Raw genomic sequence first — 27,327 nt, 5'->3', positions numbered from 1 at the left:
TTATCTCCCCAAGATGGCGGAGTAGAAGGACGTGCCCTCACTCCCTCTTGTGAGAACACCAGAATCACAACTAGCTGCTGGACAATCATTGACAGGAAGACACTGGAACTCACGAAAAAAGATACCCCACATCCAAAGACAAAGGAGAAGCCACAATGAGACTGTGGGAGGGGTGCAATCACAGTAAAATCAAGAATAAAAATATCCAATTTTAAAATTTTAATGAAGAGAAAATACATTCCTCTTTGGAGAACACCACAATAGCAGATTTAAGTATAACCTGTTCCCTAAGGTTTACTGTGTAGGAGGGAAAATTATTATTTAAGTAATACAGTTGTAGTTTATTTTAAATAAACCTTGTGGACATAAATCTGATTCACCCATAAAGGCTAAATTTGGCTGTAATTATTTATATAACAAAAACATTCATCTTAAAATGGATTAATACTAGGGTTCTTTTATTTCAAATAAATGAACATCTATTGATTAGAGACCTTCCAAACCTGTGCTAGCAGCAATAATTACTATTATTAATAAAAAAATCCTCCCCAGTGCATGTGTTTCAATTTATTAAATATGTTGATCTCTGCATATCTCTCCAAGATTATTTTGTAAGAAAAGTTTACTTTATAAGGAATATCAATATGATATATGCAAACAGTAAGTTTACTAGGACTTCACAAAATATGAAGTTCATAGAGGCCTATTTTTCTGAGTTCTCTTATCTGCCTAAAGTCAGACATTTTAAGTAGATAATCCCACCTACCTTATCCAGAAATGAAAAAAAATTGTCAATATCATCTATTTTCTCTGCCTGTGAAAACTCATTCCCTAACCATTTTTCTTACTTTTAACCTAAAAATAAGAATCTTTTCTTTTTAAGAGGAGTACAGTCCTTAAGTATTGTTTTTATTTTCAAACTTCTTATCTTTTCTCCTCAAATCCCAATCTTCTCTGAGCAATCTCATCCTTTCTTACCTGGAATCACCTACCCTATAAGAAAGACTGATGACTCAATAAATGAAGATTCACACAGAAAACTTAATGAACGCTAAAATGTAGGGGGAGGGAAGGAGAAGGGAAGGAATATTCCTTAAGAAAGGAACAGGTACAACCAAGGAGAAGTGAAATCAGAGAAAGGGATGGTGTCAAATGCTGTAAGGGAAAGGGAAAGGAGATATAGTTTTTTCACTTGCATAAGGGAGTCATTTTGAACTCTGAAAGTTAGAGTCATTAGTGTCGAATGAGGATTTAAGTTTTCTATGTGATCATTTGTTTACTGAGTCACTAGTCTTTCTTATAAGGTAAATGATTTGACTAAATAAGGATAAGATTCTGTGCAAAGGGATAGGCAACATATGTAGATGAAAAAGGAGAATATTATAATCTTTCTGTTGAAAAGAGATAGATTACTCTTTATGTTTGTAAGGGGGTATATAGGGGTCAGGGCCAATGCTGTGTGTTTCTACTGGAGGAAGTTTACACACGTGTGTACGTATGTGTGTATGAGTGTATGGTGAGGTGTGTGTGGCAGGGAAGTTAGGTATCTGATGTCCCTGGCTTTTCCAAGAGGCTCTTCATCCCCTCCCCTGTCTTTGGAATGCATGTTATGCCCACCATTCTCCCAGTGGGAGCTGCTCCAAGGACATAACCTCAAGAGCGTAAGGTGTTTTTGAGACCATCTGGACAGTACAAATGATTGAGCCAAGTTAAGGCTCTACAAAGATGTTAAGATTCTCGTGGACAGGTGTGAAGATCTACTTCTCTTGAAACCACCCAAGATAAGCCTCATTAAGTTCCCCCTTGCTTATTAATCCTGCCACCTACCAATCTGGAATGGTCTGTCTCTTTCTTGGGTCTCTCTCTGCTCTCCTTGTATGGAGGTCAGTTTGTGAACCAAGAGCATATAGAGCAGAGAGTGAATGACTCTATAAGGTATGAAGGTGGAAGGAAGCTTCTAGAGAATGATGCTTCAGCTGGTTTTTCAAGGATGAGGAGAAGATTTCCAGGTAAGATATTGGACAAACTCTGAGAAAGATACTGAGGCATAAAATCTATGTTTTGTTTCAGTAAATCTAAGTTGTTTGGCATGTTGTTAATCAGGTAAAAGTTGAGTAGGTGAGCTTGAATAAGGAAGGCAGGATGAATTATGGAGCACTTTGTAGGCTGGGCTAAAAGATTTAATCATTTTAAAATTAGAACATTCTCTAACACCATACACAAAAATAAACTCAAAATGGATTAAAGACCTAAATGTAAGACCGGATACTATGAAACTCTTAGAGGAAAACATAGGCAGAACACTCTCTGACATAAATCACAGCAAGATCTTTTTTGATCCACCCCCTAGAGTAATGAAAATAAAAACAAAAATAAACAAATAGGACCTAATTAAACTTAAAACCTTTTGCACACCAAAGGAAACCATAAACAAAATGAATAGACGACACACAGAATGGGAGAATATATTTGCAAATGAAGTGACTGACAAGGGATTAATCTACAAAATATATAAACAGCTCATGCAGCTCAATATAAAAAAAAACCCAATCAAAAAATGGGCAGAAGATCTAAATAGACATTTCTCCAAAGAAGACATACAGATGTCCTAGAGGCACATGAAAAGATGCTCAACATCACTAATCATTAGAAAAATGCAAATCAAAACTACAATGAGGTACCACCTCACACCAGTCAGAATGGCCATCATCAAAAAATCTACAGATGATAAAAACTGGAGAGGGTATGGAGAAAAGAGAACCTTCCTACACTGTTGGTGGGAATGTAAATTGGTACAGCCACTATGAAGAACAGTATGGAGATTCTTTAAGGAGCTTAAACTAGAACTACCATATGTCCAACAATCCCACTCCTGGGCATATATCTGGAGAAAACCATGATTCAAAAAGATACATGTACCCCAATGTTCATTGCAGCGCTATTTACAATAGCCAGGACATGGAAGCAACCTAAATGTCCATCAACAGAGGAATGGATAAAGAAGATGTGGTACATATATACAATGGAATATTACTCAGCCATAGAAAAGAACAAAATAATGTCATTTGCAGTGACATGGATGGACCTAGAGATTGTCACTGAGTGAAGTAAATCAGACAGAGAAAGACAAATATCACAGGATATCACTTATATATGGAATCTATTGATAAAAAAATTGTACAAATAGACTTATTTACAAAACAGAAATAGAGTCACAGATGTAAAAAAACAAACTTATGGTTACCAATGGGGGAAAAGGGGAGAGGGATAAACTGGGGGATCAGAACTGACATATACACACTACTATATATAAAATAGATAACTAATAAGAACATACTGTATAGCACAGGGAACTCTACTGAATACTCTGTAATGACTTATATGGAAATAGCATCTAAAAAAGAGTGGATATATGTATAACTGATTCACTTTACCGTACAGTAGAAACTAACAACATTGTAAATTAACTGTACTCCAATAAAAATTAAAAAATAAAAAAATAAAATTACTTTTTTAGTGTTTCCTTATTTTCCAAAAGAGTACTCTAAGAAAAAGTGCAAGTTTAATGAGGCAGTGAGATCATCTAGGAGACCACTGTACAGTTGACCCTTGGAAAACATGGGTTTAAATTGTGTGGGTCCACTTATACACTGATTTTCTTCGATACATAGTTACAGTACTACATAATCCAAGGTTGGTTGAATCCTTGGGTGTGGAACTGCAGATATGCAGGGCCAACTATGGGACTGAGCATCTGTGAATTTTGGTATATGTGGGGGCTCCTGGAACAAATTCCCCCATGGATACAGAAAGACTACTATAGTTGTCATTTTAATAGAACATGAAAATGTTAACTAATAAAATAGTAAGGTGTATAGAGAAAGGAACTAATGAGTAGAATCAATAGTACTAATATACAGGATAGGTCTATATATATGAGAGAGAGTAGAGAAAGGAAATCCAGGTTGCTTCTCAAAATTTGGCTTGAGCAATTAGGTAGAAGGTGAATAGATAAGGGAGTGTGGGGGGAATAATGATTATTTAATTTTATAGATTAGATTGAATACCTATAGGACAAACAATTTCAAATGGTCAAAAATAAGCAGAAATAATTTTACATTAAAAAAGTCTAATACACTCAACTCACAAAGCTTTATAGTGGATTGTCTATCAATTGTATTGATTGTATTCCTTCAATTTTCACTGTATTTCTTCAATTTTCTGTCATATTCCATAATTTATTTAGACTTAAAGGAATTGAAACTATCACTAGAGTGGATAAGTACTGACATATTACCTGTTCTAAGAAAACAACTAAAAATATAATGCTCCATATTACTTTATCAGTTTTTTTTTTTTTTTTTTTTTTTTTTTGCAGTACGCGGGCCACTCACTGTTGTGGCCTCTCCCGTTGCGGAGCACAGGCTCCGGACGCGCAGGCTCAGTGGCCATGGCTTACGGGCCCAGCCGCTCCGCGGCATTTGGGATCTTCCCGGACTGGGGCACAAACCCGTGTCCCCTGCAACGACAGGCGGACTCTCAACCACTGCGCCACCAGGGAAGCCCTCTTTCTCAGTTATTTACGTGTGCATTCAGTCAAAGAAAAATTATATGGTCAATAGGTACTCACACAACATTCGGTACAACTAAATTTTAACATACTCCAATAATTAGAAAAGGTTCACTTATTATATTATTGTGGGAATTCAAGCTAAAGGAGGCATCAAATTACATCCATTTTTCTAGTGGCTTGCTAGTGGCTGTCATACAATTATTACTGGGTTGCCCCCGTCTATCACAGCATTATTTACGAGTTATGAGCAATGGGGAATGAATATTCTGAACTCAATAACTGAGCATTAGGCACACTAGCCTTTCAAAACAGGCTTTAAGACTGCATATTTAAGTGATAAAGAGAAAATATTATGTGGAAGTTCCTTTTGAGGATTCACATGTATTTTCTTCTTGCACACCTATAAATTCATCTGACACAAGTTCTTCCATTATTCATTTCTTCAATTATTAATTTCTCATCTACCTCAAAGAAGCAGGTTAAAAGTAAAATCATAATTTTATTTTGTCTTCATTTATACTATATCTAATTGGGTGTGTAATACAGTCTTAGATAATAGTATATAATTTTATTATAATTAAATTTTATTTAACATTAGTGTGGAAAAATGTTGACTTATTTATTTCTTTAGTTAGAAATAAACAATGCCATATTTCAGGCTCTTAAAACTAAGGCTCTATTCTCTAGAACACTAAAATGCATGAGTTAACCCTCATTAGTTAAAATGTGAACTACATTAAAAATCCATCTTCTTAATCAGGATGAAGCTGAGATATTTTAGTTTCTAAACCATTAAAATCTTCATGAACAATTTTCTGTGAAAGCATTTATTGCTGGTACAGTTGATTCATAGTTATACACTGGGTTCCACTAGCTTAGCTACCTGTTCTGATATTCGCTGTCATAAGCACAGGAAAATTTAGAAACAATCAGTGGTTTATACGTTGACTGTACAAAGTAGTATCTTGTGAAATTAAGTTATTTGAAAAATAATTTGCCTGGAGCTATTACAGTGATTGCAAAGATAAAAAGTTGGGTGCATGTTTAAGACATTTAAAAAAATTTTTTAAAGCCTAATTAAAATTAAAATGTTTAGAATATGAAGAGCCATAAGGTGATAAAGCTTTTTTTTTTGGCTGGAAATATGTTAATTAATTTTATAATACTGTTTCTCTATAGAGATATTTGTGTAGGTGTTTGGCTGCTTAAAACAGGGTAAATACATTAATTATAATTCTCTAAATGTAATTTGGCATAAGCCAACTTTCAAACTCGGGGTTTACAGTGAAGGAACAAAAGAGAGAAGAGAAATATGGTGAAAAGATTTAGAAAAGATTTAGAAAGGATTTGTCTAGAGTTTACTTGATATTTTAAAAGTATTAATTAAAAATATTAATATTAAAAATATTACAATATTAAAAATATAAAAGTATTAAGTATTAAAAATATTACAAAATAAAAAACTGCTGGTGATCTTGAGTTTGTCATCTGATGACAAATTACAGACATTAAAAGTATCAAAGGAAACAAAGCTGGACATGTTAAAAAGGACCAGACAGATTTTATTCAGACTACTGCAGTATGGGAGAAAGACTTCAGGAACTGGGCTCAAGTCTGCTGAAACAAAAGGCAGGATTCAATGCTGAGGTATGCTAAAGGAAAAATACCACAGGACTTTAAAGGGGTGGCCAATGTGTCTAGGCCACCTGTGTTTGTTAACTGGCACTTATCAAAGTCAGGCTCCTACCCTCCAGCAGAGCCTAGGAGACAGGACCCCTATCTTTCTTGATGATCAAATTTCAAAGGGTCCTTGAGAATGATATTCCTAGGTTGTAGAAGATGTATCTCAAAGGGACAGAAAAGTATTTACAGTTACATGTTTTCTAAAGTAAATGCTCTAAGAAGAGATAGGTCAGGCATGTTTAGTCAGGTTTTGGCTGGAACAAACAATAAATTGTTTCAGCAGTGTTGAGCTTTCTCAGACAGGCATTTAAGGGGCAGCCCAAAAACCAGATCAAAAGGAGAGTAGTCACAGGTTTATTAATCACTTAGCTGAAATTTCCAAATCCAAAAATATGCCACAGATTCTAAAATCAGACCTGGATCCTGCCTCAAAAGGATTTGGTCTGTTAAGTTCCAAGAAGAAATATTAATACAGTTTTTTTGCAGAGGTGTGTATACTTATAGGTCAACTAGGATAGGCACTAGATGGCCTGTACTCTCACTAATGGGAATATCGAAAAGGACGCAGGGAATGAAAAGTATATTCTCACTTGTAGAGATAAAATTACAACCCCATGAGAAGTTCTGCTTACCTGACTGCAGCCTGAGTTTAGACTCCTTGGAGTCTCTGTGATCTCCAAGGTTTTAGAAAATAAGAATTATATATAAATCAATTATGTCTCTCACCCAAGGCTAATGAATATATTCACTGTGAGGAGATCTCTTGACAATAAAGAAAAACTGAATCTAAATCACAGAAAAGAGTTTAGGCACATAGAGAGAGTTTATGAAAATGTAAAAGCAAACAGCCAGACAATCCATGAGTCCATGCATCCTCTGAAATTCCAAGACACTCACACACCAGCCATGCATCTATCTGTCTTCTGCTCTGAGAGCCATTCCTCAGAATCACAGATCCCTTCCACACTTTTACTGTCCTGATGTCCACAGCCAAATGACTAAGATTAATTCATGAGGGCCCCTCACTCACAGACATTTGTATCAATCAAGGACAAAAACAATACTGCATTTCAAGAGAATGGAATTTTTTGCAAATGAAACTCTGAGACCTGGACACTGTTTCTATACTTAGGAATGCTATTTATATGCTCTGTCGGACAGCAAACTTAAAAATATGGAAACAATTAAAATCCCAAAATGTTCCTTCACAGATGTCAACAGCAGTTCCACTTTGTTATAGCTATTGAAAATAAAGAATATTTTACTAACTTTACTTCTTGAAGGTTATATAAGTCCCTGGAATTATTTCATTTTATCCAAAAATATACAATTTCATTGGGAAAATAGAGAATTATTTATCCATTAATATAAGAGATGGCTGTGTTCTCAGTGTATGAGCTAGGGCTCTATAAAGTTCTTAAAAGAGGATGAGGAGAATGGAAATCAAAATGAAAAACAGGAAAAGAGACTAAAAAGAAAATTTATATGTTTGGTTTTAACTTTGGTAATTAAGACAGTTAATTTGAAAGATGCTTTTGCATATATGACGATTCCCAACTGTTTCAGCTGTGGATATACTAAAATAAACATTTGAACTTCAGTGAAATAGAAAAGACACATGATTAGGCTTCTTTACAATTATAAAACTGCAGTTCATTCTTCTCTACACTCCTAAAATACCGTGTAATACCTTGCATCACTACTTTCGATAAGAAGCCCAAAACAGAGAATTTTTTTTAAGTGGATTCCTAAGTGTATGTGCCTCTTTAAGCAGATAGAGATTTCCAGCCATGAACTCACCACTGAACTCATGGGTAGATGTAATCAATCACCAGAATTTTACAATTAACTTTTCCTTGCTAAAATCTATCAGTCAATCACATGTGTGCCTAAACAATAAACTATTTAGTTTTGCCTGTTTTTTTAAAATACATAAAAATGATCTTAAAAAGAAATAAATTATTCCAGGACTTGCTTCTCTGATTCATAGGGAAGGCAAAGCTGGAATGAAAAGAATTATTTAAGAAATTCATGTAAAACTATACTTATTTAGCTGAGCTTTCCTTTAACAATTTAAGTAATAAGAAACAGTTCCAGGCAAAAAACGGTGAAGAGTTTATGTTTAATGTCTCTGGATATATCATTCTAAAACATATATATCTCCATATACTGGGAGATTTTCTAATCTTTCTCTCACCAAAATTTACCCATTCTATGTGGTATTCTGTCACAGCTCTGTTACACAAGTAGAATTCATTTAAATATAAGTACTGTTGTTTGAAATCACATATTATATCTCATTTAATAAAAGTTTTATTAGTTAGAATAGGAAAAGGTATGCTGTGGTAACAAATAAAAAATATAAGAGGCTTAAGACAACAAAATGTATATATTCTTGGTCATTCTCCATGTCCAAATGATTCTTTTAGCATACCTGCCCAGGAAAGCAGGTTGGCAGTGGTGAATGATGACACACTCAGCAGAGAGAAGAAAATGTGGTGAATTATACACTGGCTCTTAAAGTTTTCATTCAGAGGTGGCCTGCATAACTTCACTTTAAATCACAAATAATATAGTTGTGCGTCACTTAAAAAACAAAAACCTCACAGAAGTGCAATCCTATATTGTACCTCTAAGAACAAGAAACATTTGGTAATAGATCTAATGATTAACTTCTCTGGAAAAAAGATTTTGAGAGAGTCATTACTAACATTTGTGAAACAGGGAAACCGAAGCTCAAAGAGATAAAAGTTAATTGACATAAAGTCATTAAACCAGTAATTCTAAGAATCAAATACTAATCTGTTTCCAAAGCCCTTTTCCCCCATTGTTAACATTTTTAATTGGATCTTAAAGGTACTTTATTAAACTAATCATAAATAGTTTATTATACTCTATCATCATTAGCAAGTTAATGGTGCTTTTCTTAAAAGGTTTTTATTTATATAATGTAATAAACATTACCAGTTTGCCTAATCCAAGAACTACAGTATTACCAATTAAGCTGCATCTGTACACACCTCTCTAGTTTCTCATCCCCCTGCCTCTCTACCCCCAGAGGTAATCACTCTCTCAGATGCCAGACAAGGTCATCCTTATAAGCAAACCTTTTCAAGGACAGCAGTCTCAGGTCTCTTTTCTGCACACAGTATAACTAAATTGCGTTTAATTTGGATATATCACATTTTCCCTCGGGATCTGAAATTTATGTTATGAATAATGTTGGCAAATCATGAAGATATCTTAACCACATATTATCAAGAAGTCACATGTGGTAAAAAATACAGTGTGTACAGTGTGCTTAAAGATTTTTACACAGTGAAATGTTTTGAAATGTACAAAACAGGAAGAAGAGGGAAAAGAGCAAATCTGATAGATGAACCTGGGTAAGGTTGCCAGGTTACAGCCTAGCATCACTATTCAACTTTTTAGAATTACTAACTGGAATGACAGAAAGATACAAAGAGGCCCAAATCTATACAATGTAATATTTTTAAAGCCCTCAGTTGTATAACTTGGTAATGAGAAACTTAAGTCCCCAAATGTTATAGTCCTATTGTTTTCTAATATTAGGAAACAGGGCTGTGTATGTTTCTGTTTCATCCAAAATCATGTAAAAAATAAATCATGGATGTATTGAGACATACTGATGGTAAAACATGAGGACTTCATTAAACTGCGACCCTCCCAAGTATATAAAAGTCTTTCAAAACTTAATGTCATAGCATCTGCTATTTCCTTTGTGCTATTTTTCTTCCTTCTGTCATATATGCCTCTGCCTATCCTACTCCTATTCAAGACATGGGTATCAATGACACACAGTACTTCCTGACAACTGTAGGACTGTGATGCGACTTTGAGAGCAGAGGATCAATAAGTGAGACCAGTTATACAAGATTATTTTGTGAAAAGGATATCCCAGGAATGGCAGGGCTAAAATTTGAGAGGACATAAGCTTCAGCTATTCTACCAACAAGCGGAAGAGAAATTTACTCCTGCTATCTGGGACAGAGTTTCCTCATCTCTTACATAAAAAGAAAAACTTTAAAGGAATTCCTTAATAAGAGATTCTTGTACTAAACTTATTAGTCAAGTAAACCTAGGCGTTGTCCACATACCAGGTCCTCATCTGCTTCAGACATTCAAAAATTTAATATTCCCTGTGCTGTCCGTGGTGCTGAAAAAAAAAAAACAGGCTAAATATGTCCTGGAACTTGATTGTTTCAATATCATATTTATTGAGCTCATGACACACACCAGATAATTTACTATACCCCTTGGGGTAAACAGAATAATAGCTCCCAAAAGATTCCCACATCTCAATTCTCAGAACCTATGAATATATTACACTACATGACAAGGGACAATTAATATTTCAAATAAAATTGTTAGCTCATCATCTGAACTTTAAGATAAAGAGATTATCCTGGATTATCCAGATTATTTAGGGTTCTTAAAAAATGGAAACCTAAAGCAGAATAATTTAGATTCAGAGGGAAATGTGATTATGGAAGAAGTGAGAGTGATGTACTGTAAGAAGAACTCATCTGACTGTTACTAATTTTAAAGGTGGAGGAAAGACCATTAGCCAAGGAAAGTGGGCAGTTTCTAGAAGACAGAAAAGATAAGAAAATGTATTCTCCCTTATACCTCAGGAAAAAAACACAGCCTTGTCCACACCTTGATTTTAGGTCAGTGAGATTTGTATCATACAGAGCTATAAGAATGAAGTTGTGTTGTTTTATGCCACATATTTTGTGGTGATTTGTTACAACAGCAATAGAAAACTAACACATCCTTTAAATATTTTACAGCATAGTTATGGACATAGACATGAAGACTCATAAAGCTATCAAAGTGGCATTCACAGAATATTATGAGAACACAGACTAGCTAACTAAATCATTCTGGAATTAGCCACATTAAATTGTTTTTTTAAAGAATAGTTCTAAGTTGAGTCTTGAATATCATTGGACGATATTCCTTCTAGTTTTCTTTTTCTGGGAATATATCTCACTTCGTATATTCAAAAGAACTCCCATGGAATTGATATTTAATAAATGATCTCTAACAAAGATCTTAGTTTGAATTTCAATCTTAGAAATTTAGAGAATAAACTGAAATTTTTTTCCAAGTTCACTATCATTGGGAAGGAAATCAGATGGCATCTCCTTTAAAATGTTCCTCATCTGATAATAGAAGGAAGCTTTAGGGGTTTTAAAATATGTGTGTGCATTCTGGTAATTTTTATATTATGAGAATGAAAATGCACTCTGGAAAATTTTTTCCTTTTTTCTACAATATGATCCCAATTCTTTTCTGTAACCAGGGAGGCTAAAAGTCCAGTTAAGATTACTTTTTTAAAGTAGACCCATCAGTTAGAAATATGAAGTAACTAGAGCCAAGAAGATGTTTATTGTGCTTTCTAGAATTTAAATTAGCTAAAGCGAGGCAGAAAGATAACAAAAGTTGAGCAAATGTTAAGAGACAGAGAGAAGACAAGACAAAGAAACAGGAAAAAAAGATAAAAATTAGAAAGAAAGATGGAGTTGGGTGAAACATATTAAAAAATGAGAAGAATAAAGTGATAAGAGAAGCATCCACATATAAGTGAAGAAAGAGAAATAAGAAGGAATTAAAGGAAGTTCCTTTGTAAAAAAATGAAACTAATATAAATTGAGAAAAACTTGAAGGAGGTAGAGAAAATAAGAGATAGGAGAAAACGGAAGAGGTATAGATTCCAAACGGTTACTGAGCTTCTTTTCTATGCCAGACACCACTAATAAATGCAGCTGAAAATTTCACAGGCTAAGTGGGCAGAAAATCATACAAAGAATTATAGTACACAGAAATAAGTATGTAGAAGGTATAGTGATTGTTCTAAGAAGTTGTCAGTTTAGTGTACAGTGTGTGATTGTGTGTGTGGGCTCTATGTGTGTGTGTTTGTGTAAATGTTTTCAGATAAAGGAAACCTAAAGAAATATTGATTAATGATGATATAACAGTGTCTATCTTACTTTAATTTGAAAATAGTAATAATTATTATAATATACCAAAAATATGTTTTTATCATTTCCTATATGCTAGAAAGCATGCTAAACAATTGACATACATACCATCAGTTAATCCTAATAGCAATCAAATCAGAGTTGCTATTATCCTTCTTTAACAGATGGAGATCTAAGTCATAGAGAGGTTATATAACTTACCAAAAATCATATAACTGATTTTGCCAGGATTTGAACAAGGTCTGATTCCAAAGCTCATGCTTTAACTATTGTGCCATAGATAATCTTTCATATCCACATACTACCAATGCTTTATCATCTATTAATCCTCTCATGTTCCCTTTTGCTTTGACTGTACATATGAATTTATATGTATCAGATTTAAATCTATCATAGTTCCTCATTCATTTTCCAAGTAGCTCAACGTATCTCATCCTATAAATCTTTCTTCCACTAACTACAATTGATACAGACTTTAGCACACTTCTAGGCAGGCAGCATAAATGCCATTCTTTTAACTTCAGCCTCTCACAGTCTATATACAGTACATTGATTTATACTTGTAATCCTTTTTGCTGATGTTTCATATGAACTAGGCAGTAACATTCATGAGGTCAAGAAATGTATCTTAGTCATATTTTCAACCCCCAAATTTAGCACAAAACTGGCATATGGTAAATGCTAATAAATATATATTGAATAAATGAACATATAATAGAAATTGATCAAAGCTTCCATCATTCTCCTAAGGTTCCATGGATTAGGGTCCATATTATTGTACTTTCATGAGTCCTGTAGCACTTTGTACTAAGGCTATAAAATACAGTGGTTAAGAGTATGGCAGCTTGAGCCAGGCTGCCTGAGCTAGGATCATGGCTCTTAGACGCAGGAGCTATGTGACATTAAGCAAGATAGCTCGATATCTTTGAAGCTTCAGTTTCTTCATCTGGAAAACAGGAATAATAATAGAATTTATCTCACGGGGTTTTACTGAAGATTAAATAGATTAAATAAGATAATACATACTTTGCTGAACATTCCTTTCTTCTTGCTCTACTAGAAATCTGGGTCTTCCCAGAAGATGCTATTTTTCTGTAGGTCTCTCAGGGCCTCACAGGGGTGGTAGTTGTTTTATCATATCCTTATATCACTAGGACCTGAGGTGGGGCATGTGTTCTTGAAACTTACTCCTAGTTCCCTATTACTACTGCCACCCTATTAAAAAGAGAAGAAGAAAGAAAAAAAAAAAAAGAAAGGAAAAAAGAAACTATATATCTTCAAACTCCCTGAATTTCTTCTTCCTCCACTCTTTCTTAAAACCACTACAAACTTTCGCCTTCAACATTGCACCAAACTATTCCTGTCAATGCCACAAATGAGCACCACATTGCTAATTTGATAATCAGCTCTCATACTTCATCTTACTTGATCAGACTTGACACAGCTGATCACTTTCTCCTTTAGATGCCTTCTTCCTTTGGCTTTTAGTAAACCACTCTCTTCTGGTTTTCTTCTCATAAACTGTCTCTCTATATAAATATTCTTCCTTATCTAAGATGATGGTTCTACCTCATCTCCCTGGACTGTATAATCAATGTTTTTATGGCTCATATCTAGCCACATTTATTCCTTTGATGAGGTCAGTCATTCAGTCTCTCCTGATGGTTAGACCAAATATATTGATATCAAACTTTAAATGCTATCTTTTTCATCTTCTCTATATCCAACACACCAGCAAACTCTGTTGGTTATACCTTAAAAATGTATTCATAGTCAACCATTTTTACCACTTCTGTCATGAAAACCTGGTCTAAGATATCTTTATTTTCTGCCTGGAATATTGTTAATACATTTCTCACTGGTCACCTTGAACTTAGCTGATGATTCTCAACATAAGGGTCAAAGCAATTTTGTTAAAACTTGTGTGAAATCATTTCACTCCTCTGCTTGAAACACTCCAGTAGCTTTCCTTCTCACTCAGAGAAAAAGACAATGTCCTTACAATTGCCCACAAGGCCTGTGCAATCTGCCTCCACCCATCCTACCTCTCTGATCTTATCTCTGTCCCCTCTCCCTCACTCTGCTCAACATTTTACCCACCATAGCTTGCTTGCAATTGTGTTCCTCAAACACATTAGGCATGTCCCCATCTCAAGTCCCTTTCACTCAGTGTTCCCTCTGTTTTCAGTGCTCTTCTAGGAATCTACATAGATTTCTTATAATCCTCTTTGAAACTTTGCTCCAAGGGTACTTCTCAGTAAGTTCTTCCCATACTTTCCTATTGAAAATTGTATTCCCCTAAGTATCCCTTTTCCTTGCTTTATTTTTTGATATAATCCCTTTCACATACTAACATACTACATAATTTTCTTAGTGATTTGGATTATTTTCTGTCTCCCTCCAATGTAAAGCAAACCCCATAAAAATAAGGATTTTTTTTTTGGTCTATTTTGTTATTTGCTATATACATAGAATAAGGCTTGACACCTACTGGCCACTTAAAAACATTTGTATAAAACTTTGTAAGCTTGTGTAACTGAAATGCAATGACACATAGATCATGTATATTATGTATAAATATACAATGTGAGTAGAGGACAGTGTGTACTATATGTAAGCTATTTGGCACATAGAAATAACTCAATAAATATTAGCTATAATTGTCAGAAAATTTATGTGTACATAATAGACATTACATATGCTTACTGTACCTGAAGAATGAATGAATAAAAATAATCAGCATAATGTATTATTCATGTTACCTTAAAATGCTATAGTTTTCCACCTATGGGGATACCATCAGAATTGCATTCTAGGTATCCAGCAGAGCAACAATGGCTAAATCCTGGATATAACCACATAAAATATTGATGACTGAGTTAGTATCGTCCTTTTCACACATTATCTAAGTCTAAGCCTGAACAGCTCTCATCAGTATTCCAACCATTCAATAAAGACACTTAATAAACTCAGAGTAGCTGAACAGTCATCACTTAGCAGTCTAATTGAGCAGCCCTGAGGGGCAGTATAGGATCCTACAAGACTAGGGAAGCTTAGTATCTCGAACAGAGCGACTGATGTCAGGAACAACTGCTGCAGTGTGATCCACCAGAATTTTGAACAAAATGCCCAGACAGCAGCTAATAATCAGAAAAAGACAGAAAACACACCTGAAGAGAGGATAGATTCAATCTGAGTTTTCTACAAAGACTTTTCTAATTGCTGCCCTATAATGGGATAAATATTGAGTTTCTAAAAAAAAATTTATAATTTACCTAAACTCTGTTTTCCTGCAGAATGCTAAAAAGGATGCTGTGTGTAATACATCCATAGCACAGGTAATTTATTGATTGCTTTGGTCCCTATGTTAATGTTGAGCAGTATCGTATAAATCAAACTCTCACTAAATATGTTTTTGAATTGCTGTTTGAACTCCAACTACTATCCTCAAAGCTTACCTACTTGCTACTATATTGTTAAAAAACACACTTCATCTCTCAATTCTATTTTTCTTTATACAAGGCTTACTTATTTAAATAACCACTAACTGGGTCATTCTGCCAGGTGCTGAGGGAAACGAAAGTAAATTAGACAGTCTCTGTCTCCAGGAATTTATAATCTAAACAAAAAACCAAACATTATAAGACATAATATAAAGGAGAAGGTGGATATTAATTTTTTCCAGCTTCATTGAGGTCTAACTGACAAACAAAAACTGTACATATTTGGGCTTCCCTGGTGGCGCAGCGGTTGACAGTCCGCCTGCCGATGCAGGGGACACTGGTTCGTGCCCCGGTCCGCGAAGATCCCACATGCCGTGGAGCGGCTGGGCCTGTGAGCCATGGCCACTGAGCCTGCGCGTCCGGAGCCTGTGCTCCGCAATGGGAGAGGCCACAACAGTGAGAGGCCCGCGTACCGCAAAAAAACAAAAACAAAAAACCCACAAAACAAAAAAACAAACTGTACATATTTAAGGTGCACAGTATATGGCTTGATACTTTACACATTGTAAAATGATTGCCACGACCAGGTTAATTAACATATCCATCACCTCACATAGTTCCTTTTTTTTTTTTAGTGTGGTGAGAACACTTAAGATCTACTCTCTTAGCAAATTTCAAGTATACAATACACAATACAGTATTATTAATTATAGTCACCATTGTTGTACATTAGATCCCCAGAACTTATGCATCTTAAAACTAGATGTTTGTACCCTTTTACCAACCTCTCTGCACTTAATTCTGAATGAATATCGTTAGTAACAACATCAAAGAATAATGAATAATTTAGTATCAAGGAATAAGTAGAATTTGAGTAAAATCTTCAGGAAAGGTTAAGATTTTGATGTCATAATATAATAGCACAGCATGTAATTATTGCATGTAGAGCAGAGATAATGGGTTGGTTTCAGCTTTGCCACTCAATAGTGGGAGTAATATCACACTGGGAAAGCAACTTAACCCTTCTGTGCCTCTGTCGTTTCCTGATCTATATCTGAGGCATAATAGTAGTGCAATGGTATGTGATCATTATGACAATCACAAGGACCTCATGGAGTTCTTGTGAAGATTAAATAAAATAATCTATATGAAGGGCTTTGTTAATAAATGCTAAATGAATGTTAGTGCTTATTCTAAAGAGAGGCTGTTTACACATAAAATACATATCAATATGATTTACGATTTCAAGAAACTTGTTGAACATGTAGAAATGATGCCTGTGAAATTGTAGGAACACTTCTTAATAGTATATAGGAAAGCATTAGACACAATTCATTACAAAAACTGAGAACTACAAGCAATCAAGAAATAGCTTTTAAGAATCGGAGAAAAAGAGATGTTTCTTCTTCTGTTTCTCAGAGCTTATTTATTTACTTTTTGGACTCTAGCCCTCTGGCCTTCCAGGGTGGTACAGATAGGCTTCACCGGAGCCTATTAGTAGAGTACACAAAAGCTACTTCTAGGCCCAAGGTCAGAGCCTAGAAAAGTGAAAAAAACTTCTTGTTGCCAAAACAAGAAAAGACATATGCTTTTTCAAACTTTGCTCTGAAACAAATCCATTTTGGGGCTACAGGATCCACAAGATTACTCACCATTGGGAAAGAGGAAACAGGAAATTCAAGTGTGGATACAATCTAAAAATGAGGACACAGCCAAGCTTTCATCTGGAGATGAAATTTAGAATGTTTAGGAAAGTCTTACTGGAGTAAGCATTGAAGGTGCTCTTTCTTGTCATACCATTCTAAATGTTCCATAATAATATAATCCAGACAGTTTATATAAATCTAATAGCTTATAAAGCTTCAAGAAAAAAAAAAAGACAAATACTCAGGATTTTAAATCAGCCTGTAGGGAAAACAACAAAGTTACTCTTAAAACTTGAATTTAACCTCTCAGAATAAAAATACACTCTGTAAGATGGAATAAGTGAAAGGGGTAGACAAGGAAAGATGTCCATATTATATTAAGATTAAAATTTGCATAAAATATGTGCTATATGTGGTTTTACTTTTGTCTAAAATGTGTGTTATCTATTATGTATGAGTGAGTACATGTATATTGCTCTATAGCTCTTGATGTGTGCTGCCTTAAGAAATCATATTTAAATGAAGGATTGAGAAGTTTCAGAGACAATAAGCTTCATTGAAAATTACTTAGGTATAGTCTCCAATAATCACCTTTAATTTAATTATAACTGAAACAGACTCAAAAGAAACTACTGCATTGTACTATGTTCAGAGAAATATAATGTTAACAAGAGGAAGATGACCTGCACTAAGCTTTGAAATAACAAACTCAAAAAATAAGAAATTTTACAAACATTTCCAGCATGATCCTGGGGAGACCATGAGTGTCCCACGAATAAAGTATTGCAGTCCATGAGGCAAGGATAGTGCTATAACAGTGCCCTATGTGACAGTCCGTCATAGTCTGGACACATGAACCATTAAGATCATTTAACTCTTCTCACAGAGCTGTTAAGTTTACATAACCATTTCTTCTTAAGGTATCTAAAGGGGGGAAAAATCTTTCTTGGAAACACAAGTGTTTCAGCTCATTGGGCAGTTATATTTTCCTTATAATGCTTTTCATAGCATTGTAATTTGCATGACTCTCTCTTTTAAGTTTAATTAGTATTAACCCAGTGGCATTCTACTTTATGACCTCTGGATGCACTTGCTAAAAATGAAGTTTCCAGGTTTTAGTGTCAGACCTCAGAAGATTTGAGTCTCAGACCTTATAACATGGCTACCCCCTTAATTGATTGACATGTCTGTCTCATCACTGACCTTCCATGGATTAACAGATTACCTAACAAGCATGAAAATACACCTGGAAATGTTCCTCAAACTTCACTTATAGTTTCATTTGAATCAGTAAACTCTCCAAGGAAAGAATACAGTCATTAATACTTTTAAGAATAAAATATAACGTAACAAAGTTAAATCTTCAAGGTGTTTAGTAAATTTGGAGAGATATAAAGAAAGAACGTACATATAGTGCACAAGAGCACAACGTACTCATTGTGCTTTGTACATAAATTTATAAAAAGAAGCATAATATTTATAAATAATTAGAAGTAATAATAGCAATAAAGATAAAAAGCAATTTTAGTGAACCTTGATCATATGTCAGGTACTGTGTGAAACTGCATAAAACTGAGTTTCAGAGTGTTATCATTAATAAGGAAACTGAGCCTAAGGAAGTTTTGTGACTTTCTGAGCTTATATACAGGATCCCTTCAGAATGTTGTTCTGGTTGTGCGCTATATAAGGGTTCCATTCACATCATAGATATATGCTAGTTTACATAATAGCTCAAGGGCAAGAGGAAAGATTTTTGCCTTCCAGGCTGAATGCCTGAGCAGCCAGGGAGAACCCTTTCTTTAAAAAAAACTGAAATTGGCTTTCATGATCTGCACACACAAGGGAATCTCTCTGTCTCTCTAACACACACATACACACACACTCATTGGCACACATGCCCTTTTAAAACTCCTCTAATACTCTAACGCTCTGGTTCCAAGTTAGTTATAATGTTACGATACATTGTTTTTTGTTTTTTCTCTTAAATAAATACTTCTCCTATCTGCTTATGGAAGTAATATCTACTCAATATGGCAATTTGAAAATGCAGAGAAAATAATAAAAAATGAAAATAAAACATACCCCTTAACTATATAACATTTTCCTTTCTTCCTCCCTTTGCCTCCCATTTATCAATCATTCATGAACTCAAAATCAAAACAAAATAAACAAAAACACAAACCCTGTGGGCAACTTGGTTTCTTTACCTCACTGTAAATAATATGGTAGAACAAGGAATATGATTTTTATGTCTTTTATCCCCCACAGCATACAATTTAGCAGATAGCCTGGCTTCCTCGGCTTCCCATCGCACCTCCTTTTCAGGCTCCCACACTCAATGTGGGATCAGGCCACATGTTCCCATTCCAATAAAGTTGTCAGGATTGATAATGCATTAAACTATAAGCTAAAATATCAGTCCTAATGCTCTCTTATTGGGAAGAGGGTAGCTACTATCAACTACAAATCAATTATGTTTTCCAATATTCTATCGGTTAGCTAAATTCCGACTTTTAAAATGTAATATCATACTATCAATCTCATGTTATTAATGCGTGCTTAAATATGTAGTCATCAAACAAATGAAATGCTCATTAAGGAATAGACCATCTGCAAATTTTATTACTGAACCTAAAACCTTACCCCAGCAATTTGAATGAGAAATATCAAAAGACTCAAAATTTAGCCCCAAGTTCCCAAGTAAAAATATTAGTTGTAAAATATTGAAAATAACAATTACGCAATATACTTTTCTTAGAAGCAGATTCACACATTTGGGTAATACTAGAATATTTCATTTCAGGTTAAAATTTTTATTGAATAAACAGTATTTTTCCCTTCCAACTGCCTTATGCCTAAGCAAGGAAATGCATGGAAAAACACAGGAAACTGTTTTTAATTGCAAGTCCAGGAGAATTCTATGTTTTAACATAACAGTGAACTAAACTGTTATACTAATAGCCTTAGGGTAGTTTCAATTTTTTCTCCTTCATTTTCCTCTATCCGAAGCTTCTAACTATGTATGGAAATCAGTTGTCAACTATCAAAAGGGCTAATCCAACCAGTGGATTACCTATGGCAAAACTGCTTTTATTTTTCCTTTTTTTCTCATATTTCTATCATGATTATGATTCTCACCATTGTCTTCTTTCAATCTAACCCACACCTGCATCCCCAAGCATTTGGATAAAAAAAATTGTTTCAAGAAATTCGTATCACGTATTCCAGTTAAGTGTTATTTTGTGTTTTAGCCATGATTGCTTACTCCTGATTTAATTCCTGCATAATGTGGGCTCAACTTTTATATGGATTTAAAAAAAATAGTAACTATGAAAACCATTTTCATGAACAATAGAATAAATGTGATGTCAGAGTCCCTAATTGAAGGAGACCAGAGAGAAGTAAAGACCTGAGGGCAACCTAGGGGAATGTGTTGTTACCTCTGGGGGCACACTCATTGGAGGATGCAAGTAATGATGAAAAGCATATAAAGTTAAGAAATCCCTATAAAAACTACAGAAAATTTTTGTTTCTTTGCCACAGTTCCAGTCCCTTCAGTCTTCCTAAGTACTGAGCAACTTATCTCCAGGAGAGAACTGAAAAGGCTTTCTAACTGTGGCTGGAAGGAGGTCTTCCATGAGCGCAGTGAGGGGGCAGCCTCACTATAAAATGTAACTTGGCAGTTGTGAAGTTGCACTGTGCTTCAGAAAGTAACTACTTGATGGCCAACAGTGACCTGATAATCTTATTTTGGTGGCTATCTATACAAGCACATTTAGAGAGACCAAGAGCTGTAATGAGCTTATTAAAGAAACTAATTTATAGCATTACCAGTTAAACCAGGAGTGATTTCCTCTGATAACCTAAATTGCATTGCTAAAAAGTACAGGGTTTGTGAAAGCCTAATGTGAGCAATGACAGTGAATCCTTCCCTCTCAGTGTGAACACTAAATATGAATAAAATAGAATGCCTTATGGCATAAAGAAATACCAACACACTGTTTTGTCATCTATTCTTGGGGCATGATTTAAAAGGCATTCTTTTAATTTAAAGTCATGCTCTTTTAAGTTCCACTGATTTTTATTTTTGCTTCAAAGTAGCAGTTACATTATTTATTTCTTACTGCACTTTTAAATTTGTTGTTAGACTGGAGATTCACAATCTACATAAATGGCAATGACATGAACATTAAATTCAGATGCACTTGAAGTAAACACTGTGCTAATTAGCAGAACTTTTCAAGGGTTTAGGCTGTTGACTTTATGAAGTAGCTGCTATTGTAAATTATTCTGCAAATCCCCAAAGAGGCATGATATCCTAACTATGGAGAACTGAAAATGTCTTAATATGTACACAATTTGAACACTGTTTGAGAAACAGTCAAATTAATCCATCTATCTTCAGATCATTCAGTTTAGCCAAACAAAGCACACACACACAAAATTCACAATCTTTGTTGTCTCTAAGAGCAACTAGGGAACATGGCAACAAGGGTGAGGAGATGATTGCTCGCCTGTGTACCCTGAATGCTGAACAAATGTCGAGTAAAAATAATAAAAAGTAATAAATAAATAAATTAATAATAATGAAAGAACAAAGTCATTTTTCTTAAATAGCCAACTTCTAGGGTGGGAAAATTTATCCATTTTTCTTCTCTTAAAGTATTACATATACACTTTCATTATGTAGTATATGTATAATACATACATATACTCCACACTTTCATTATGTAGTACTCAAAGACAGATTCCTCCAATATTGAAATATCTAAGACAGGCACATTTGGGCCACTGCAGATATAACATGTTAAATGGTCCCTACAGAGCTTGATGACTAATATATCTTTCTCAACTGACTGATTTACTATTAAGAAATGACTTGGAAAATCTAATGTCAAGTTTTTTACATTTTTTTCACTCTTTCTAAATAAAATAGTGGGGGATGAAATAACGCAATCCCCAATTAAAGTGCTAACACTAAAATCACTTATGGCCTCTACTTTTGACCCCTTCAGAGATTTTTTTCTCATAGGAAATTTTGGTATTTTTTACATTCCTAAGCTTTATCTAAGGTTACTGTTTGTAGTTTGTGTTTGTTCAACGATTAGCGAATAGAATTGAATTTTTAAAATAATAATTAAGCATTTGTTTAGTGGGTATAAGTAAATGTTCATTTAGAGGCCTAGCACTGGATTTTCTACCATACTGCAATGCTTATTAAAAAACAAAGTGCATTGAATGCTACTTTTGTAAGTTAATTTTAATTAAGGAAAATTATTGTACAGAGTCAGCAACCTTTAAAAATGAACTACAAATTAGCATTACTCATTTCTATGGTGTTTTTCACATTCCACTGAAATTCTGGCTAACTCTAAAGGTCAAAGTAAAAGCATCCTTACCATCATCATATTGGCCCAAGCAGACTGTGAAGAGACAGCAAAAGGTAATCCCTGAAGCTAACCATTTCCAGAGATAAAACTGTTGGAACATCTTCAGTCAAATTCCACTCAAGGCTGATCTGAAATAACAAGAGGAAAAAAGGAACATTTGACGAGTTCATTAATCTGTTATACGTAAACACAACTGTCACAGCATAGAAAAGCCTTAATGACTTCATAGTTAATTACCTGTGCCACACTATCCTTTAACAAAGTAACATACTTGTTTAATGTGCTGGAACTTATCTACATGAATTTGCAGACAAGTCTCTAAGGAAAGACATCTTTTCTGTTATTTACTTTGTAAGCAAGTAAGTTGAGAACTTAACATACTAATGACACCAGAACCACATCTTTAAAATTGAGACCCTGTGAGTGAATCAAATGCCAATCAGTTTAACTCACTCAATTTATCTTATGTATAGAATAGCTCAATTATAAAGAGTAAGCTTTCGCAACAATTTAAGATGTTAAACCAGCTGTTAGTATCTTACATGAAAATTTCAATGGACATTTGTCTAACAGAATTAAGTAGAAAAATCCATCATCAAAACACAAATTTCTTTTTAGTAGAGGGACAAGAGATTGACTTAACTATGTCATGTAAGACTAAGGATAACCCATCTTTTTTTTTTTTTTTAACCTATCATTTTTTTTACCACGTCTGTCTTTGGAAGCATTTGGATGAATTTCATTTTAATTCCTTTGTTCTTCTTTGCAATCTCCCAGTAAGTAAAGAAACTGGATGAGGTATTCGTAGCCTGTGAGCACACCAGAGAATTTTTTCTTACTGAGAAATTATGTTCTCAGTTTCTTTGTAAATTGAAGAAATTATTCACATGGAATTGTTCCAAATTATGCTGAATATAGATCATGTAGAACAGGGATTGGAACTTCATTTCTCTACATCAGAGGTTCCAAAAGAAAAAAGTGAATTTGCCTAAAGGCACAATAGGGACAAATTGTGAAGTGCAGGGTTTGTCTGAAGAAACCAGCCCAGTATTTGACTTCCATCAAGGTTGTCATGTGGGAATGAAAACCAGTATTACTGAGTTTTCTGATTTTCCAGAATATGGTAGAAATCCAAATTTCCACGTGAGACTGCCTAGTGTTTAGATAATTGTCCAACCCTCTTATAGACTAAATGCTTCTGGCAGGTCATATTGTCCTCTGAGGTCCTCCAGTTTACAACTCCTGCCTGGGATTCCCTCTGCTAAACTAGTCATGGGTAAGCTTCTTCAGAATGTACAAAGGAAATAATTTGAATGCTGCTTTTACATATATTTTGTTTCATCTATCTTTCTGTTTTATTTTTGTGTGTTTTATAAAGTTTATTTGCACAATAGCATATATAAATATATAATTTATTTAAAAGTATATTAAAGGTGCAAACTCAAAAGTTTTTAATCATGAGATGCACAGTCCTTAAATTTCAAGTCATTGCACCAGATCACAGATATTTAAAAATGGAATCTATTCTTGTGTTTCTTTATATTAAAATAAAAAGGAGCCTTCTTTTTATCTAGCCCTCACATATTTTCCCCTTCTAACTGGTAAACAACTCAGCCTCTGCTTTTATAACTTCTAGGCACAGATAGCTCAAAGAAGAGCCCATCACTAGATATCAAGAGAATATAATGATATATGTTTATTGCAGGGAAGGAAAAAATAAAATTGACTAATGTTAGTAGTTTTAAGAGCAGTTGATTAGAGTGTGGCTTCTTTTTAAAATGAAGTTCTTCAACTTCCCAGTTCGGACTTTGACCAAATTAAATAGCGTCTCTGTCTCACTTTCCTCATTATTAACATGGAGATACAATAGTACCTACCTCATAAATTTATTTTGAGGATTAGGTAAATGGCTATAAATGCATGCTTAGAAGAGTACCTCAGAGGGAGGGCTCCATAAAGCTTAATATGAGTATTTCTGACTTGGCATCTTTGAAGTCTTCAAAGGGCTTAAACATACATTTCCTCAATCCATCTTTAGTTTAACCTCTAAGGTAGGCATTATCATCTCTACTCTGGAGGAAATGTCGTGCTCACTGGCTCAAGGTTACAAACTTATGAGTGGCTGAAGTAGTGGTGTGGTTTGTAAGTCTGAAATTTCTGCTCATTCCATTACAAAAAAGGACAAGAAAATTTCCAAGACAGCACTTGGTTCAGGTTTCAAGGTACATGGAGGCTCGTAATAGCTTGCTGTATTTCTCTCCTATATCCTAAGGAGAAATATTGCATCCCTCTTCCCATACCTGGAGTATAGCCCTATTAAGATTTATGGGAATAATGGCTTCAATTCCTCTTTCTTTCTTTTTTTAAAGAAATGTTACAACATTAAACAGAAAAGAGTCTTTACAATTTAAAAACAAGGAGAAAACACTTAAAGGATGTTAGAAAAAACTTTTTAAAAAGCAATATCCATTTTCATTACTAGTTTTACAATCTCTAGAATTGCAGGCAAAGTTCTTATAGATGCCTTCAAACAACACCTCTAACATGGTATTGTACCTTTATTATAAATTCCATATTAAACTCTGCCTTGTTCTCTGAGTACAAAATTTCCCTCCAGATCTCCTTGGCCAATAATAGCAACCTAGAGCATGTCTAAAAAGACATGTAGTTGACCTATAAATAAGGTCATTGTACTTGTTTTTTCAGAGATAATTTATTGACGTATTCAACACTCTGGTATAGTTAATAAAGATACAGTTTTGCAATAGGGATTTGGAAATACAGTTGACCTTTGAACAACTCGGGGCTTAGGGGCACCAATCACCCCCCTTCCTCTAACCAAAAATCTGAGTACTGTTATCTCTGCATCAAAACAAAAGAATTGGCAATGACTAACCCAAAAGCAGGAAGCTGAAACAGTTTGAATAGAATCAAGATTGTAGTTGTTTTGATTCTATATATTGTGATCCCTAATCAAACATAAAGTTTTCCCCATGCTTAGTTAAAGATTTGTAAAATGAAATTACAGGTACTATATTTATTGAAAAAAAATCCACATAAAAGGGAACCTGTGTAGTTCAAACCCATGTTGTTCAAGGGTCAATTGTAGTATTCTACTGTCAATAATATTGGGAAAAAAAGCACTTTTTCCAATTATGTTATAAACTTACACATAAGTGGTTTGAGTTTCATGATATTTACTCTATATTTTCCATAGGCTTTAGAATATTTTACTACTATTACTCAAGACACAATATACTGATTTTGAATTTCACATCATTTGTATGATTAAGCTACCAGATAAAGCTCATATTCATTTATCTGGCATTGAATGTTCTCAGAAATTCATTTATTCAACAAGTATTTATGGAGGGTCTATGAGGTACCACCTACTCTTCTAGGCAGTTGGAACATATCAATAAAAAAAACTCACTCACATCTCTGCTTTCATGAGCCTTACCTTCAGAAAATGTACTAGGGTTATATGAAGCAACCAAATGCATTCTGGCAACATAACTAGAGAAGAACTTGACAAAGAAAGCACAGCTATTCCAATAACCCTAGCTGAAAGCACCCTCAGTGGTATCTACTGCCTTGAGAACAGATTGCTGTTCATGTTTTAGAGGGAGAATACATAAAAGGCCTTTCACAATCAAGTATAAATCCAAAGGTTGTCAATACACAAAGCTCTACTCTTTAACTGTTGATCCCTGCTTCCTGTGTCTGGGTTGGTTGTGGTGACACATGGCAAAAGCAGTCAAGGTTGACATCACAGCAGTTTTCCCTCTGGTACATTTTTGACAATGTAAACTCCTTTTTTCCTTTTTTTTTAAGGCTCTGTCCCTGACTGCTACGTGAAAGACTATTAATTTCTTTGATGTATCAAAGTGTGGAGTCTTCTGCCAATACCTTGATGATAAATCCCATATCAACACTGGGTCAGGAAGCAAACTGGAATCTCTCAGTAAACTGGGAGCTGTACATAAGCATCTGCCCTTCAACAGTCTGTTCAGTCAAACTCTGGTGCTTTCCTATCTCTGACAACATCTAGTTAGAGCTATAAAAATAAGACTTGACACCGCTTGTACTCCTTACAAGAAATATATACTATTAACTTGCTAAAATAAACTCTCTTTCAAAGCAGCTTCAAGTATGAAATTGAAAACATGAGGCTTTCCAAAGTTACCACATCTCACCACACCAAATATGAATTTCCTTAATTGACTGCTTGGAAACCTCTTTTCTACTTCACCATAGGGGGAATCATCGAGAAGGTTTTCATCACCACAGAGGATAGTTATCACTCATAAGCACGACCTGATGAATCATCTTTTATTTCTTTTTTCTTTGTAATATGCACTTCAAGGAAAAATTTCAGATAGGCTTTATGATCTACTCCCTCTTTCTAGATCATGTTATATTTTTCTCTTATTATAATTTATATATAATTTCATTAAATATATATAAAAATATACTTATGTTTACAGATAATTTTATATTAATATGTCATATTTATAAAATACACTATCCTTATAATATGAAAGTATAATAAAATATATATTTACATAAAATATAAAATTTATT

The 27,327-nt window shown here is 34.3% G+C and overlaps 1 protein-coding gene across 1 annotated transcript in view; it reads right to left on the bottom strand.

The window, feature by feature from the left end:
* The window catches only part of PCDH15 (protocadherin related 15), an 817,584-nt gene that overhangs the window by 687,195 nt on the left and 103,062 nt on the right, over positions 1-27,327 (bottom strand). Inside the window, exon 2 of the mRNA XM_060127128.1 lies at positions 22,753-22,871. Within this exon, the coding sequence (XP_059983111.1) occupies positions 22,753-22,843 (91 nt within the window). The 5' untranslated portion in view covers positions 22,844-22,871. The remainder of the gene's footprint in view (positions 1-22,752; positions 22,872-27,327) is intronic.

This window comes from Lagenorhynchus albirostris, chromosome 16 (genome assembly GCF_949774975.1).
Source record: "Lagenorhynchus albirostris chromosome 16, mLagAlb1.1, whole genome shotgun sequence".
NCBI classification, from domain to species: domain Eukaryota; kingdom Metazoa; phylum Chordata; class Mammalia; order Artiodactyla; family Delphinidae; genus Lagenorhynchus; species Lagenorhynchus albirostris.
Note: the sequence above shows the minus strand (reverse complement) of the source record. Positions and strands in the feature narration are given on the sequence as shown.